Raw genomic sequence first — 15180 nt, 5'->3', positions numbered from 1 at the left:
AATAAGCCCGAGATGGGACGCTGGAAGAGGCCGAGTGAACCTTGCTTGGTGGTTTAAAACCCCTCACCGGCGACCGGAGTAAGAGCGAGAAAAAAACACACGACGGAGACCAGTCACCAGTCAGTCGACGGATTGAGACTCCAGTCGTAATATTCCCAGTATTTCCCTCACTCACCAATGGGTGTAGCGCGAAATAGCTTGACACACTGCTATTGTCGCAGCAAATGAGCGATTAAGCCAGCCATCCCAAGTTAGGTAGACAGACAGCGCCAATGTAGACGGTTGCGGTTGGAGAAGCTTCTGCAACACATCGCTGATCGAATCCCTCCAGCAGGTTCAGCTGAAGAAAAACATCGAGTACCTAAGGTACCTTAGGTTAGGTAGTCCACTGTAACCGGGCTGGCCAGTAAGACCGTTGCATCGTTCCTAATTCAGCAACGTGAACGGTTTCCCATAGGCTCGCTGTGACACTGGTGCCCTGCTCCTGTGACGATGCTGTGCGGTCTCTGAGGCTTTTGGACTGTTTTAATTCTGTGAGGTGGGCTTGGCTGACCTGAAGCTCCCCCGCGCCAAGATAAGGACCCGATAAGAATTGGGCGGGTTGTTTTTGGAGGGCACCTCACTCAACGTCACTGCGCGGGCTCACTGTTGGGGGAGGATGGAGGGGTCGAATCATGGGTGGATTACCTCAAGGTAAGTACCTAAGTAGGTAGGGAACCTACATGTGGTGAGCTGAGGTGAGGTCCAGTGTGGTAAGGTACCTAAGGTAGGTAACCTGGAAAGTTACCCCCTCCCGTTCCGCGTGTAATTTTTCTGCTATTTTTTCGAGGTGCGGGTGCTTCAAAGTGGCTCCGACGAACTTGGTCCCCCGCCATTAAACCTGTCTCGTCTTCTTTGCGCAGTGCGAAGCGTGAGGTGTCCCACGCTATAATTATCTGGCACACCAAACGGCCTTTTTTTCTGCGGCGTCCCCCTCCGTCCCCAAGCCCGGCCAAGTGTGTCTCGCAGCTTCCCCCCCCTTCGACCTATTCCTGTTCCACGTCCAAGCTCCAACCACCACACAGCTTCTTCCAAGCACTTGGCGCCTGCCTCGTCTCGCCTGGAACTTCATGATCTTATCCTCTCTCCCTCTCTCTCCCTCCCCATCTTCTCTGCCTCACATTCCTACTCACTCTCCCTCCCTGATTCCGCACACGGCCGGTTAGCTCGTACCATCATCCCTTGAACATCTTACCTCCAGCTCCGTAGAGTATCCCCTCCACACCAAACCTCGACCGACGGACCTTCAGACCCTGTATACGGTCACCTCCGCCCTCCTCCGCCTCCCTCCTCCCGTTGACTCCGAAGTCCCGACCACCTACGAACATCACCACCCCAACTACTCTCCGCCGTAGCCATGGCTCCCACGGCTGCTAAGAAGAAGATTGCCATCATGACCTCGGGAGGTGACTCCCCAGGCATGAACGGCGTAGTCCGCGCCGTAGTCCGAACCGCACTTCACATGGGATGCGAACCCTACTGCATCTATGACGGATACGAAGGCTTGGTAGTAGGCGGAGACCAAATCAAAAAGGCAGAATGGGGTGATGTGCGCAACTACCTTGGCCAAGGCGGTACTCTGATTGGAACCCGCCGCTGCATGGCCTTCTACGAACGACCCGGCCGCTTGACTGCTGCCAAGAACATGATTCTCAACGGAATTGATGCCTTGATCATTTGCGGTGGTGACGGTTCCCTCACTGGTGCTGACAAGTTCCGCGCCGAATGGCCTTCTTTAATTGAGGAGCTCGTCTCCTCCGGCCAGCTCAAGAAGGAGCAGGTTGACCCCTACAGACACCTCAACATTGTCGGTTTGGTTGGATCCATCGATAATGACATGTCTGGCACCGATGCCACCATTGGATGTTACTCTGCCCTCGAGCGCATTTGCGAAATGGTCGACTACATTGAAGCTACCGCCTCGTCCCACTCGAGAGCTTTTGTTATCGAGGTCATGGGCCGCCATTGCGGATGGCTGGCTCTTATGGCCGGTGTTGCGACAGGCGCCGACTTTATCTTCATCCCTGAGAAGCCTAGGGAGGAGAACTGGGAGGAAGAAATGTGTGATATTGTAAAAAGAGTAAGACTGGAAATCCTAGCACCAGCAGTAGCCAAGACGACGCTGACAGGCTGTAGCACCGAAGCTTTGGAAAGCGCAAGACTATTGTCATCATTGCCGAGGGCGCCAACGACAGCAACGGCAAGAAGATCACATCCGACATGGTCAAGGATCTGCTCGCAGACAAGAACGGGCTTGCTCTGGACACCCGCATTACAACACTCGGTCACGTTCAGCGTGGCGGTACTGCCGTTGCCTACGACAGAATGTTGGCTACCCTCCAAGGTGTGGAGGCTGTTAAGGCCGTTCTGGAGGCTACCCCCGAGACCGAGACCTGCTTCATCGCCATCAACGAAAACCAAATCTGCCGCAAACCGCTGATGCAGGCTGTCAAGGATACCAAGGAGGTTGCGAAGGCGGTTGACGAGAAGCAGTTCGAAAAGGCAATGGGTCTCCGCGACACTGAGTTTGCCGAGATGTTCAGCTCTTACATGATGACCACAAACGTCAGAGTAGATGACCACCATCTGCCGGAGAAGGAGGTTTGTGAAGTTAGCTTCGATTCCAAGAGAAAAAGAGAAACTGACAATCTCGCAGAGAATGAAGATTGGCTTCATCAACGTCGGCGCCCCTGCTGGTGGTATGAACGCTGCTGTGCGCGCTGGTGTTGCTTACTGTCTTTCGCGCGGCCATGAGCCCGTCGCCATCCACAATGGCTTTGCCGGATTCGCTAGGCATCATGGCGATAAGCCCGTCGGAGCCGTGCGACCTTTCGACTGGCTTGAGGTTGACAGCTGGGCCAGCAAGGGAGGATCAGAAATCGGTACCAACCGAGAGCTCCCTGCAGAGTCGGGCATGGAGCTCATCGCCAACCTGATTGAAAAGTACGAGTTTGATGGTTTGTTCCTCGTCGGTGGCTTCGAGGCCTACCACGCCGTTTCGCAGTTGCGCAAGGCCAGAGAGCTCTACCCCTCTCTGTGCATTCCCATGGTTCTCCTGCCAGCTACGATCTCCAACAACGTTCCTGGATCAGAATACTCTCTTGGTTCCGATACTTGCTTGAACGAGCTCGTGCAGTACTGCGACAAGATCAAGCAATCCGCTTCCGCCACGCGTCGCCGTGTGTTTGTCGTTGAGACACAAGGCGGCAAGTCTGGATATATCGCGACTCTTGCCGGCCTCAGCGTCGGTGCGAGCGCTGTCTATACGCCAGAGGAGGGTATGGACCTCGAAATGCTGGCCGCAGACGTTCGCCATCTCCGCGAAATCTTCTCCAAGGACAAGGGCCAGTCGTCGTCTGGACGCTTGATCCTCATCAACGAGAAGGCCGACGATGTGTTCAACGCCAAGCTCATCGCGGACATCATCCGCAAGGAGGCGCGCGGCCGATTCGAATCCCGCGACAGTATCCCCGGACACGTCCAGCAGGGTGGCGTTCCCTCGCCCATGGACAGATGTCGTGCCGTCAGACTGGCAATCAAGTGCATGCAGCACCTCGAGGAATTCCGTCCCAAGTCGCATAACAGGTGTAAGAGGGATCCCATGAGCGCCTCTGTCATTGGTATCAAGGGTGCCAGCGTTACCTTTACGCCCATCTGGGATCTCGAGGACCACGAGACGGACTGGAAGAACCGTCGGCCCAAGAACGTTCACTGGGCGCACATGGGCGACGTGGTCAACATGCTGTCCGGCAGACCTCTCCACCACACACCGGAGAAGCCAATCACCGGCCTCAAGGCAAAGGACGTCAAGAGAGGCCTCGACGATTAAAAGTCGCCGCAAGAGGCGACGTGCAAGGTGCAAGCGAATAGGCGCTGCTTTAATACAAGGAGAAAAAACTCAATACAATGGGAAAGGAACGGGTGCTACTTGATTCAAGCTGGGGAGATGTGGCGCGTCGGGGTTTGGCTTTGATTATTACCTAGGGAATCTTGATGAAATGCATTTTCTATTAGACTAGACGATATCGCACCCCTCCCCGCATTGCATGACCCATGAGAGTGAGACTGGCTGGAGTGGGATTTTGAACTTTTCCGTCTTCAAGGTGACCCGGTCGTCTGGCCCCTCGACCTTGTAACCTTGCAGACATGGTAGAGCGAAAGAGTATCGAACCCCGTTTCGGGGCAACATCTCCGCCCCTAGGAAGCGTGGTCTAGAACCTCACAGTCGTCCAGAGACTAGTCTCAACGGCCGCCCGTCCCAAGTCCGAGGCGTGGAGAATCAGTCCGAACGATGGTGGGTGTGCGGGTACAGATACACTATATTAATCCGTAGATAGGTACGTAACAATAGTCTATAGACAAGATGGACGGGATATGGACGGCGAACGAATATGGCTCGGTTCGGACGAACCATGAGCTCTCTCGTCCGCGCTTTTCTCGTCCCATTTATCGAATCCCGGATCCTGGAAGCCTTCTGATGGCGAGCTTTTAGAGAAGCGCATTGATCCCTGCGAGCGGTTTCTTCATCGAGGCACTTACAGGTTGGTCGAGGTTGGCTCACGGACGAGTCTAGGTTATGATAGCCTATCTATCTGCTTATCTCTCATCCGGATACAGTCCGAATCGTCATCTCCAAGAAACCTGAATCTCCCGGAGTCGGGGGCAAACCGAAATATACCCCGTTGCAGGTTACGGGTTAACATTGGTCACATGGCGACGGCAGTCAATGGCCCGTGGGCTCCAATGGACCTCATTCACAGTCGCATACACACCTCTAGAGAACGGACGGGAGGGGGGATCCTTCCCGTTTGGAAAAGGGTTGAAATACGGATGCCACAATAGATAAGCTTACCTGGGTAAGTTGGTGAATGCTGCGCTGGGCTGATGTCAGAAGAAGAGTGACAAGGGGGTGGCGGTTGGTGTTGATGTGATGTGAAGTGATTTGACTGGCTCCCGTTCTCAATGAGCAATGATCAGCCGCTGCTGAGCGCACAGCGGTCCATCTCTGACCATAGTTGCAAAGCGTCAGAGGAATTCCCGGTTTTCAGTTAGAATGAACGAGAAGCTGAGGATTTGGAGGGGAGCAAAAAAGCAAAGATTGTCTCTATTTCGCCCCCTCGGCAGCGAACAATCACTGATCAGGCTCTCTGCGGCTGAATGATTCGATTTGGGGGCCGTTGATTACTACGCGAGAGGAGGCATGTGGCCAAATTGTCTGTGTCTTTCGTATGGGCAATCCGGGGGAAATCAGCGTAATGGTTTTTCCACGTCTTGAATTCCAGCCACGAACCAGAAACCGAAGGTCCCCCAGAATCTGAAGGAACAAGACATCGCACGAGTCCATGGAGAGTTGACAATGGAAGCCACAAGGTTTAGGGCGAACCTGGTCGTTCGCATGGTGGGGAAGGGTGGGCGCTCAGTAAGCACCACCTGTAGGCTGTGAGATAGTATGGAGTAGTTCTGGCCCCATCTTAATGTGGTTTCCCCTAGGCTCGGAGGAGAGATTTGCGGGCTGGGGTTGCAGCGCAGGCTTTAAGCTCGCTCCAAGGAGGTAAATCGAAGCGAGAGACCATTGGAAAAGGAAAAAGGCCTTTCTGGCTCCCAACCCTGGGCAACATCCCATGGTTTCGGTCCTTGACTCCCTGTTCATGGCCCAAGAGGAGGTTGGTTCTGTGTTGTGTTGTGCCCATTGAGAGACTGAGCGAGTTGTAGGTCAGATCCATCACCTTTCCTAAAGCCTTCCAGCAAGTGTTGTCTCCAGGGGACGAATCGATGAATGAGAGGCCCTCTTCGGTGCTTGTGCTGACGGCAGAGTCGTCAGGGCCAGGCAGCCGCACTTGGCCCCCTACGGATATCTCGTCAACCACCGTCGTGGTGATCAGCTGTACCTATACGGGCGTTGACATCTTGTTGGCTCTGGATCAAGCAAACTAACCAAGCCCTACCGACAACGCCACAACCGAACTCTTAAAAGCTAAACCCATGCGGACACCATCACACTTTAGGCTTGGCTGGTATCTTTGTTCAAGACCCTTGACCACGGCATAGGCCTTGTTTGTCAATGTCTTCTTCATAAGCGTTGCCTGTCTGCCCAATGGCCGGTCTTCGCCCCCGAAAGCCCCACGCGACTTCCCATACCGATGGCTGTGTCAGCGACATGGGGTTGATCAACAAACGGGCTGAAAATTGTCTCTGAGCCAACGAGCTTTCAAGTCGTCCGTGGAAGCAGAGCCATGGGACCCTTTGCCTTGTAGGCTCTTCTGGGGGTCACGCTACTGCAAGTCAGGTTGCTGCGGTTGAGCTTCCCGAGTTGGGATTGAAATGCAACTGAGCATCACGGAAGCCCGGTTCAATACATCCCCGCCGGAAAATTGCATGGGGCGGATGGTGATAAACCCAGCGATCCCCGAGTCTGAGCGGCAACCAACTCCTTCGCGTCTCGTTATTCCGCCCGTGTCAATTTTTCACCACGACTATTAGGTCCCGGCCTATCGAGATTACCGAGTCCCTCTTGCGAAGTTGAATAGCCATTAGCAAGAATCCAGACATTTCTCAGCGATAGCCTTGGCGGTCGTCCGCCGTAGCCGTCTGTGTTCACCAGCTTCCATGCGGTATTCTTCCCAATAATGACGAGATCCTATGGAACTCTCTTGGGGGTGTTGCTCCTCTTGTCCTCTCCAGTATCGTGTCTTACGGCATGGTGGACAGAAGTGAGTCCCCATCTGGCGTTCCAAGACCCTACGACGGGCGATATTCAGTACACTGCTTGCAATAGCAACTCCACGCCCATCTTGCCAACAGATGGGCTCAACATCTTTCTTCTCCAGAGAAAGCCGAGGCTTGGCACCTCTATCGCCGCTGCTGGATGGTACGATGTGTCGAAGAAGACGACGATTGTAAGTCTCTTCTGGCTTCACGATGCGAAACGTCGCAACTGACCTCTCCTTCCAGGCCTCAATTTTCTACCAGACCGACGATAACTCCATTGTGAACGGCTACTTCACCTGTAATTTCGATACGGGCCATTACGCCATCAAGGGCGAGTACGTCATCTCCGCAACGGCCGGACTCGAGTCCATACACAACCAGACCGGCCTAGCCGTCGAGCTACTGGGTGCGGATGATGGATATCGCGTCTTCTTTCACGATGAAGCAAAGACGGTCAATGTTTTATCGTACACGACCAAGACCGACTGGCAATTGCAGGGGCCAATTTCGCAGGACCCCGTAGGAGGAATGGCCTTGACCTCGGTACACTCGGGGCAGCTCAACATGTCTGTTGTCTTTCCCAAAGACTCGGAAAATGTCGAAATATCGAGGTTTTTCAAAGACGAGATGTGGCGCCTTGGTCCGTTTCCCCCATTGTTGTTGTTGTTGTGAGTTATGCACTTGCTGACCATCGCAAAGCTACGCTGCCTCGCCCACTCTTAGGGAACGCAAATGAATCGACGGTAGCAGTCGATATCCACCTCGATTCGACGCTTACTCCGAACTTCACCATGCCAGCTTTCGCAAGTAACCTGACGTCGCTAGGCGCAACGGTGGATAAAGCATATGTACGCAGCATCTTCTACCTGGGAACAGATGCGAAGCTGCATCAAATGTCGAACATCGATTGGCAGTGGAAGCTCATGCCTGACCAGGATGCACGTCTCTGGCCTGCTGCCGATGTTGCGAGTGGCTCTTTCGCTACAACAAGTAACTTTGACACTAGCGAAGCGTGGATATGGTACCAATCAAACGGGAGCCTGGTTCAGTTATACCATGCTGAAGATGGTCTTTGGAAACAAGCCGTGGTGGTCCCCAGCTTCAACGCAACAAAGGCGGTCGAAGAAGAGCCCCAGGGAACCGCAACGCCTTCAGCTTCATCGACGGCCACAGCGAAACCAGTTGTCTTGTCGACCGGAGCTAAGGCTGGCATAGGGATTGGCGTTTCCTGTGGAGTTGTTGCGCTTGCTGGAGGCATCCTCCTCCTCCTAGTGCGGAGAAGGCGGCAACGGGCAGCCGAGACCGCCGAGGCAGCTCGTCTGAAGGAAGCCGAAGCTGTTGCTCAAATGGGACCGTACGGCGAAGGCGGAGTGGGCCCATATACGGAATTCGGAAACTTGACGTGGGGTCCCGAGACGCCGAATGAAAAACACGGCACCGAGATACTCGAGGCAGATGCGGTGGATACAACCGCACCACAAGAACTAGCCAATGGAGGCGAAAGATACGAGCTCGTTGGCGAGGGCCATTGGAGAGAGATGGACGCAACAGGGCAAAACAAAGCGAGGAGAAGTATCGGAGGGTGGAGAGAGGCGCAAAAGGCGGCTGCGGAAAAGTAACGAGGGCGTGAATAATGAAGCCACGTAGTAATAAATGACCATAATGATTAAAGACTATATCGAATCGCGTTCAAGGCACCGTGCCCGAGGGCAGCTGCAGGTCTAGTAACGTTGTGTCAGGGCGTGTCAAATATGCATCGATTTCAGCAAAGTCGTCTGTTCGTTTCCAATATGATAGCTGCCGGCTTATACGACCAAACTACCTTTTCTTGGCTCTGAGGGTTCCCAAACACTTGGCCATGTGTCTTGTGGTGCTCAAGTCGGGGCACGAATAATCAGGAGAGTATGCGAACTTGCTGAGGTCGGTATCAGGTCGTGAAGGCTTGAAGTATGTCGAGCTCGATATAGTGATTCACGCTGTGAATATGATCTCTGCGACAACTCTAGCTTTTTGGATGCAGCAAACCATGGCGAGCACATGATGGTCGAAGTCCGGGGGATTCAAAGCTCCAAGGGACAGAGTGGACGAGAGTATCATGTTCAATAGTGGCTCGTGCCAAGTCAAGACGAAGCTCGCTGCTACTGGAGAAGGGTGGTGTTCGAGGCTGAAGTCGTCCCGAAAAGGGAGAGATGGGATTTGGGGTGTATGAAGACCGGGTCATGTCTCAAGATGGTATGGGAGGCTACTCCATATGGGAGCATCGCGTGGACGGCCCGGGTGATGGCATGTCTCTCTCCAGGGTCTTCCGGGACGTCGGGACGGCCCAATCAGGGATGGCAGTTCTGCCATGTCCCCAACGTCCGCATTGAGGTATTGAGGGTTGGAAGCGGGCGAATCGAAGGCGACCTTTTTTGGCTTCCCTTCAGAAGGAGCTTCGGGTGAAAGACTGGGCGAGCATATTCGCATCTATCAGCTAGTCAGACTGTGTGAGTCCTTGGGCGTAACTGATGGGTCGGTCCTGACGATCAGGCTGTGACTGGAGCAGCAATATCCTGGCACAGTCGGTGAGAGCCGAACCTAAGCCTAACTGCGGAGAATTGGCGGGAACCATTTGACGACACATGGCTTGAACTGTCCGGCTACCGGAATCTTGCTCTGCGGTCACAGTGTTGGTTGGGCGATAGCTGTTCCCGAATGTTCATTTGAGATGGCGATCAAGCCTGGGGAAGCTAGTTGTGGCTCATCATAACTCATGGTTTGCAAGATGAATGAATGCGACGTGATGATGGAAAGTGTCTGGTTTAACAGGGAACATTCTTCTTAGAACAGGACGAATATGTGTTCCCGTCTAGAGAGAAGGCCCGGCAGTTGTCGGGAATCCAGAAGTGGCATCGCATGGGACGGCAAGCACGAATTGGAAGTGATTCTTTCTCTGTCTTTACAATTGGTGTCCAAGGAATTCCTTGGCGTAAGAAGGAGAAGCAAAAGTGGGCAGAGGGCGGGGCAGAGCCGACAGGAAGGTCAAGGTGAGGTGAATGGTGAAATGCGGCAATGCAGTACGGAGTACGGAGTAGTAGAAGGGAAGGAGTGACTGGCCGGGGTGGATGCAGGATTGCGTCAGTGCCTTTTCTGGCGATGAGTTTTCAGAGCAGGTGCGAATGTGACGGGGCTGGGCACGGCGGATGGAGGGGAGAAAGAGGAGGGAGGGGAATGGCCCGAAGGGGAAGGTGGGAGGAGACACTGGCTGGACGGGACTGCCAAATGCAGGGAAGGCGCGAGCAGCTGTCAAGTTACTGCGCAGGTTGTCAAGACTCAAGAGCGTCGAGAGCTTTCCCGTCCCCTCTTGCGTTTTCGAAATTCAGAGTGTGCTTGTGACAGTGACATGGTGACTAGTGACGATGACTGGTGGATAGCGGATGGGAAAGATTGATTGGAAAGAAGGAGCGAGAAAAGTTGGACAACGGCCAGTCCAAGCTCCACTTTCCCATCGTCTTAGCTTCCCGCCATCCTTCCACAATTAGGAGCTTTTCCTTATGTACGGTGGTACACGACAGGCTCTCGCCGTCCCCTGTTTCAACCGGACTTCCCAAGCAATAGCAGAGATACAATATGATCTAAAATCAGGTCTTTGGGGTTCTCAAGCCAACTTCATGCGCACTTTGGCCGCGGACTTTTCAGGAACACAGAGCTCCATCATCCTAAACTTGGGGTGTCATTGAGAGACACGATGGAACGCTGGTGGAAGCAGCCGGACCAGGCTGTCTGTCTGCAATAAAGAGACATTTCAAGGACTGGCAGTGACGGCCGCGACTGGCGTGCCTTCTATCTTTCCTGCCATACCTTACGGTAAAGTACCATGTAGAACAAGGTTCCTCGGTTATGGAAGAAGAAGGGCGAGGCAGGAGCCAAGGCCATATCTATCACATCGATGCTTTAGGTACTCAGATTTGATGACTCCTTCGACAACGGCCAATCCAGAACACCAAAGCCTTTCTCGGGCGGACACTCGAGCTGTAGACGGAATGCGGGATATCAAGATGCCTCTCTTTAAACGGAGTAGTAAAGTATACTTCCTGCACCCAGCCTGCAAGTCACAAGTCAAGCAGACAGGCAGTCATTGGGCACCAGAGATCGGTGAGAAACCAGGCGCCCATTTGCCCTCTTGTCAGCCCAATGAATGCCCAGGAAGCAACTCCTCAGCTCAGCTGCACCACTGCCACTGCCACTGCCAGAGCCCAAGTGGATGCCTCCCGATGCAATCAAGTGGATGGTTGACGACTTGACTGAATGAGAAGACAGAACAAGTCCCAAGATCTCCTTTCTCTGCATCTTCCATGCCTTTCCTTCGGCTTACCACCAGCTAGCTGCCCGTCATTCATCACCATCTGCTACGTACCTTACCTTACGGATAGGTATGCTTCGCCCGTCTCCAGCTGCTGCAAGTCGCAACCTATCGACATCTTTCCGTTTGCTTTTTGTTGGCCCAGCCCAACCGTAGCGCAGCCTGCATTGTTGATTCCCGGATCGCTGGAGCCTTGTTCCATTTTCCCCATCTTCTTCCGTTTCTACCTTATTCGACTGGGCATTCGATCGTCGTTAAGGGCTCACGATAGGGCACCCATTGTCACCGCCACACATGCAACTCCAAACACAAAGTTTGACATCTGAATGTCGTAGTCTGTATAACACTGCCGTCCGCAAACTTTCAAATCCCAAATTCAGCCCAAATTGCTCTAAACTAAAGTGTACACACGCGGGTCCTAACAGGGCCTCGACACCCTCCGTTCTCTTTGCGACGGCATCCCTACCGTCCCGCTTCCCGCAGCAACATAGACAAAACGTCGGGAACACCCCTGCTCAGTGACAGCGGTTCACCGCGCGGCGCTTGTCCACAGCTGGGACTGGCCTCGACTCGAGCTTGACAGACTTCGACCGCTCCCGCTCTGTAATAAGCCTGTAGTGAGCAAGAGCGGCTTTCAACTTTTGAGCCGGCCAACCCCTCCCATTTCCATTACTCTCCCGTCCCTCTCTCTCTTCACCCCTCCACTCCCAGTCCCCATCCACCAAGGCCAGAGTGAGATCCCCCACGAACCTCCAAGGACCACACACATACAGCCTGCTGGTGCCGCCCTATATCACCTGTCGGCTGTCTTAATTACATACCACCTTGCCTACTTGCCTACCTACGTCCTACATACATACATACCCGGCTCTCCTACTGTGGTATGACGACGTTGTTCCTACTCTGACTCTTTTCCCTCTCACCTCTCTCTCTCTCTTTCTCACTCACTCACCCCCTTCTCTTCACCCCCTCTTCCTCAGCCGGCGCAGCTCTAGGCTCGGCCTCAGATTAAAGTACCTCTTCCACTACCACACATCTTGTGTCGCTCATTTCCAGCGCTACAAGACTCGTTTGGTTCATCCTCTTTTCAGCGTCGCCTTGTCTGTTTGCGCAGGATCTTGGTGTATCGTCTTGTCTAGTTTCGGTAACACTCACGCTATCACCTGCGCTACACAATCACCACCGGCTTACTACCCCGCCATTCATCCCACCTGTTCAGATAAACTCACAAACAAACACTCACGGACGCCCATCCGTCACACCTCTCCTAAACCGAAAAGCCGTTTGTGTTTCGCCAACAAAACATGGCTCACCGGTCCAACGACTTTGAGGAGCGTTTCTACGACGCCCCCCGCCGCCAGCGCGCCGAGAGCCGGGTTGCTTTCGACGAAGTTGATGTTCGCGTTAGGGAGCGCGAGCGTGAGCGAGAAGGTGACCGCCTCCGCTTCCTGCGCGATGAGCGTCCTCCCGAAGCCGGAGCCCTTGTTCTGAGTCGCAGAGAGGTTGAATCAAGAGAGCTGTCACGGCCTCGCGCCCGCAGCCCTAGCCCTGTTTACCGCGAGCGGGTTGTACGCAGAGCCCGCAGCTTGACACCTCCGCACGTTCATCATGAGCAAGAGCTCGAGCGCTCCCGAGTCCGCGTCACTGAGCGCGAGCGAGAGATTCGCAGTCCGTCCCGCGGCCCTCCTCCAGAGATGATCCGCGCTCGATACGTTGAGAGGCAGCGCTCACCCTCTCCTCCTCCTCCTCCTCCACCAGCCAGAGAGCGCAGCCGCGTTGGCGTGCGCATTGTCGAGCGTGAGAGGGAAAGAGAGCGAGTTCCCTCCCCCTCGCCCTCACCGCCACCACCACCACCTCAACCTCAGGTCATTCGCGGCCCCACGATCGAAAGAGAAGTCATTACGCACTACAGAGACATCGATCATGGTGAGTACAAGGACAAACTGCAGGAAATAAGACCACCGCGAGGTCTAATGCATCCAGGTGTTACCCGCGTGCCCAGCCCGCCGCCTCCCCCTCGTCCCGCTCCCCGCCCTAAGACCCGCACCGAAGAGCGGGAGCTGGATATCGATATCACCACCTCCCGCAGAGGAACCGACATTGACATTCACCGCTCGCAAAGCCGCCACCGATCTCCTAGCAGGGAGCGCCGATCCCCTGCTTTCCAGGACAGCAGAGAACTCGTCGTGAGCACCGACCGTCTCCGGATCGACGACCGTCATTACCACAGCGGGTCACGCCGTAGAGCTCACTCTGCGGCCGCACGCACGCCCGTCGATGAGGAAGCCGAGTACATCACCTCCAAGATCGACTCACGCGGCAAGATGGGCGAGGCCTGGAACGGTGCCACCAAAGACTGGTCCATTGTCGACGTCCCGCCCGGTACAGAGCGTGTCCGTATGGACGGCGTTGGCGGTGGCTCTGCCGAGGTCACTTGGCAGCGTTACAACGGCGTGAGGCGGGCACAGTTCATTCCCGAACGGGACGGTGCTCCCATTTCGGCGCCGGCCCCACTTCCCGCGGAGCCCTCCCCGCGAGAGTCCCGAGACCGCCTCAGCCTGCAGGTTTATGACCGCGAGACTGAGATCGAGATTGAAAAGACAAAGGATCGCGCTCCGCGCCGCGGACCTCCATCCAAGCGCAACGAGATGTGGACTGAGATCACAAAAGACCTGGTTATTCGCGATGCCATTATTCAGCTTGGATATGATTTCGAGGAGACTGAATACTTTTTCTACATTATGCAATACCTGAAATACGTAAGTTTTGTCTCTCTGATGTTAGTACGGTCAGATTACTCACCAATACAGGATGATGTGCTTGAATTGGTGCAGGTATCCGACGATATCCGCCGCTTCCGCAAACAGCGTGTCCGCGAATATGAGAGGGAGTGGGTGCATGATGACTGGGACCGCCGGTCTTCTCATCACCATCACCACCGCGGACCAAGCAGCAAGTACGATGATGAGCGAATCTACGAGCGCGAGGTCGTCTACGACAGCCAGCGTCCCCGACGTTATTAAGCATTGCATAAACAACAGCACAAGTGAGCCCAAGAAACATACAAATCGAATACCCAGCCGACATTCGGCAACTTTGAGGGGGCCTGAGACAGGCACGCCTTACATTTGGATTCGGACTACAGAACATATCATTTTCGGGATGGGATGTGCTGCATTAGAGAAACCGGATCTGCCGGGCGGGCAAATGTGTGTCTTTTACTTCACTTTTTTCCACTCAACATGTGGGGATTTCTGCCTAGCACCATGTGTAACGATTTATGAATACAACATAGCGGCGGAGGAATAGGGCGGAGTTTAGATTGTATTAGGAGCAAATAACGAACTTATGACTCAAATTTCCCAAACTTAGCTGCTTGAGTGACTGAAACCTCGCATTCGATGTTCTCTGACGCTTCTTGTGTATATGTTTGGCCGGCCTGGCGCAGGATTCCCCGCCTGCAGTGCCCGGAGAAGACAAGACGAGCTTGGTCAAGCTGGAAGTTGAGCAGGGCTCATTGTGTTTTCATCTGACAAGCATGAGTGAAGCGGGTTTCTTGCGTCTCCTTTCGATTCTTGTATATGAAGTGATGTCAGGGCCTCGGTTAACAACCACCCTTTTAAGGTCTGGATCGTATAATGAGTTTAGAACCACATGCCGCCATACTGGAAGAGGCAGGACAGTCTCCGGGCAGCAGCTTTCTTCTCCTATGGTGTAAAGTGTAGAGTACTTAAAGTGGCAGCGCTACCGCTTAGTACAGAAATTGAACGCAGGCACCGAGACATTGCTGTGTAGCTGATGGATGTACATCCTAGACGTCCTTGCCTGGCTCATAAGGTAGCCCAGTGCGTCTGATGTTTCTCTGGACGTGGTCACTACGACGTAGCCACGAACAGGAGAAGGATCCCTTAGTCAGTCTCTTGTCTCCTTCGGCTGGGTATTCAGAAGTGAATGGTTATGGTGGAAGAAGTAGGCGACGGGGTGCGTTAGAGACCTGGCTTTGATCCGAATGTGGAACATATGTGTGTATCTTTTACTAATCTCGTCACTTATCAGTCGCATTCCCAGATTCATCACATGGGTATTGACGT

The 15180-nt window shown here is 54.0% G+C and overlaps 3 protein-coding genes across 3 annotated transcripts; all 3 read left to right on the top strand.

The window, feature by feature from the left end:
* Nucleotides 1-1396: 1396 nt before the first annotated feature.
* PFK1 (6-phosphofructokinase, alpha subunit) lies at nucleotides 1397-3868 on the top strand (the record flags this gene model as incomplete). The annotated part of the gene is made up of 3 exons (XM_053194759.1): nucleotides 1397-2119; nucleotides 2176-2640; nucleotides 2696-3868. The coding sequence occupies 3 exons, from the start codon at nucleotides 1397-1399 to the stop codon at nucleotides 3866-3868; spliced, it is 2361 nt and encodes a 786-aa protein (XP_053047928.1).
* Nucleotides 3869-6957: 3089 nt separating this feature from the next.
* N0V96_010404 (uncharacterized protein) lies at nucleotides 6958-8366 on the top strand (the record flags this gene model as incomplete). Its single annotated transcript, XM_053194758.1, has 2 exons — nucleotides 6958-7387; nucleotides 7471-8366. The coding sequence occupies 2 exons, from the start codon at nucleotides 6958-6960 to the stop codon at nucleotides 8364-8366; spliced, it is 1326 nt and encodes a 441-aa protein (XP_053047927.1).
* Nucleotides 8367-12393: 4027 nt separating this feature from the next.
* N0V96_010403 (uncharacterized protein) lies at nucleotides 12394-14112 on the top strand (the record flags this gene model as incomplete). Its single annotated transcript, XM_053194757.2, has 3 exons — nucleotides 12394-13015; nucleotides 13073-13848; nucleotides 13900-14112. 3 exons carry the CDS (start codon nucleotides 12394-12396, stop codon nucleotides 14110-14112), a joined length of 1611 nt encoding a protein of 536 aa, XP_053047926.1.
* Between the last annotated feature and the right edge of the window lie 1068 nt (nucleotides 14113-15180).

Source organism: Colletotrichum fioriniae (genome assembly GCF_027942845.1).
Source record: "Colletotrichum fioriniae strain IMI 355084 chromosome Unknown scaffold_14, whole genome shotgun sequence".
In the NCBI taxonomy this organism is placed as follows: Eukaryota; Fungi; Ascomycota; class Sordariomycetes; order Glomerellales; family Glomerellaceae; genus Colletotrichum; species Colletotrichum fioriniae.
The sequence above is the reverse complement of the archived record's forward strand: the minus strand, read 5'-3'. Positions and strand labels throughout refer to the sequence as shown.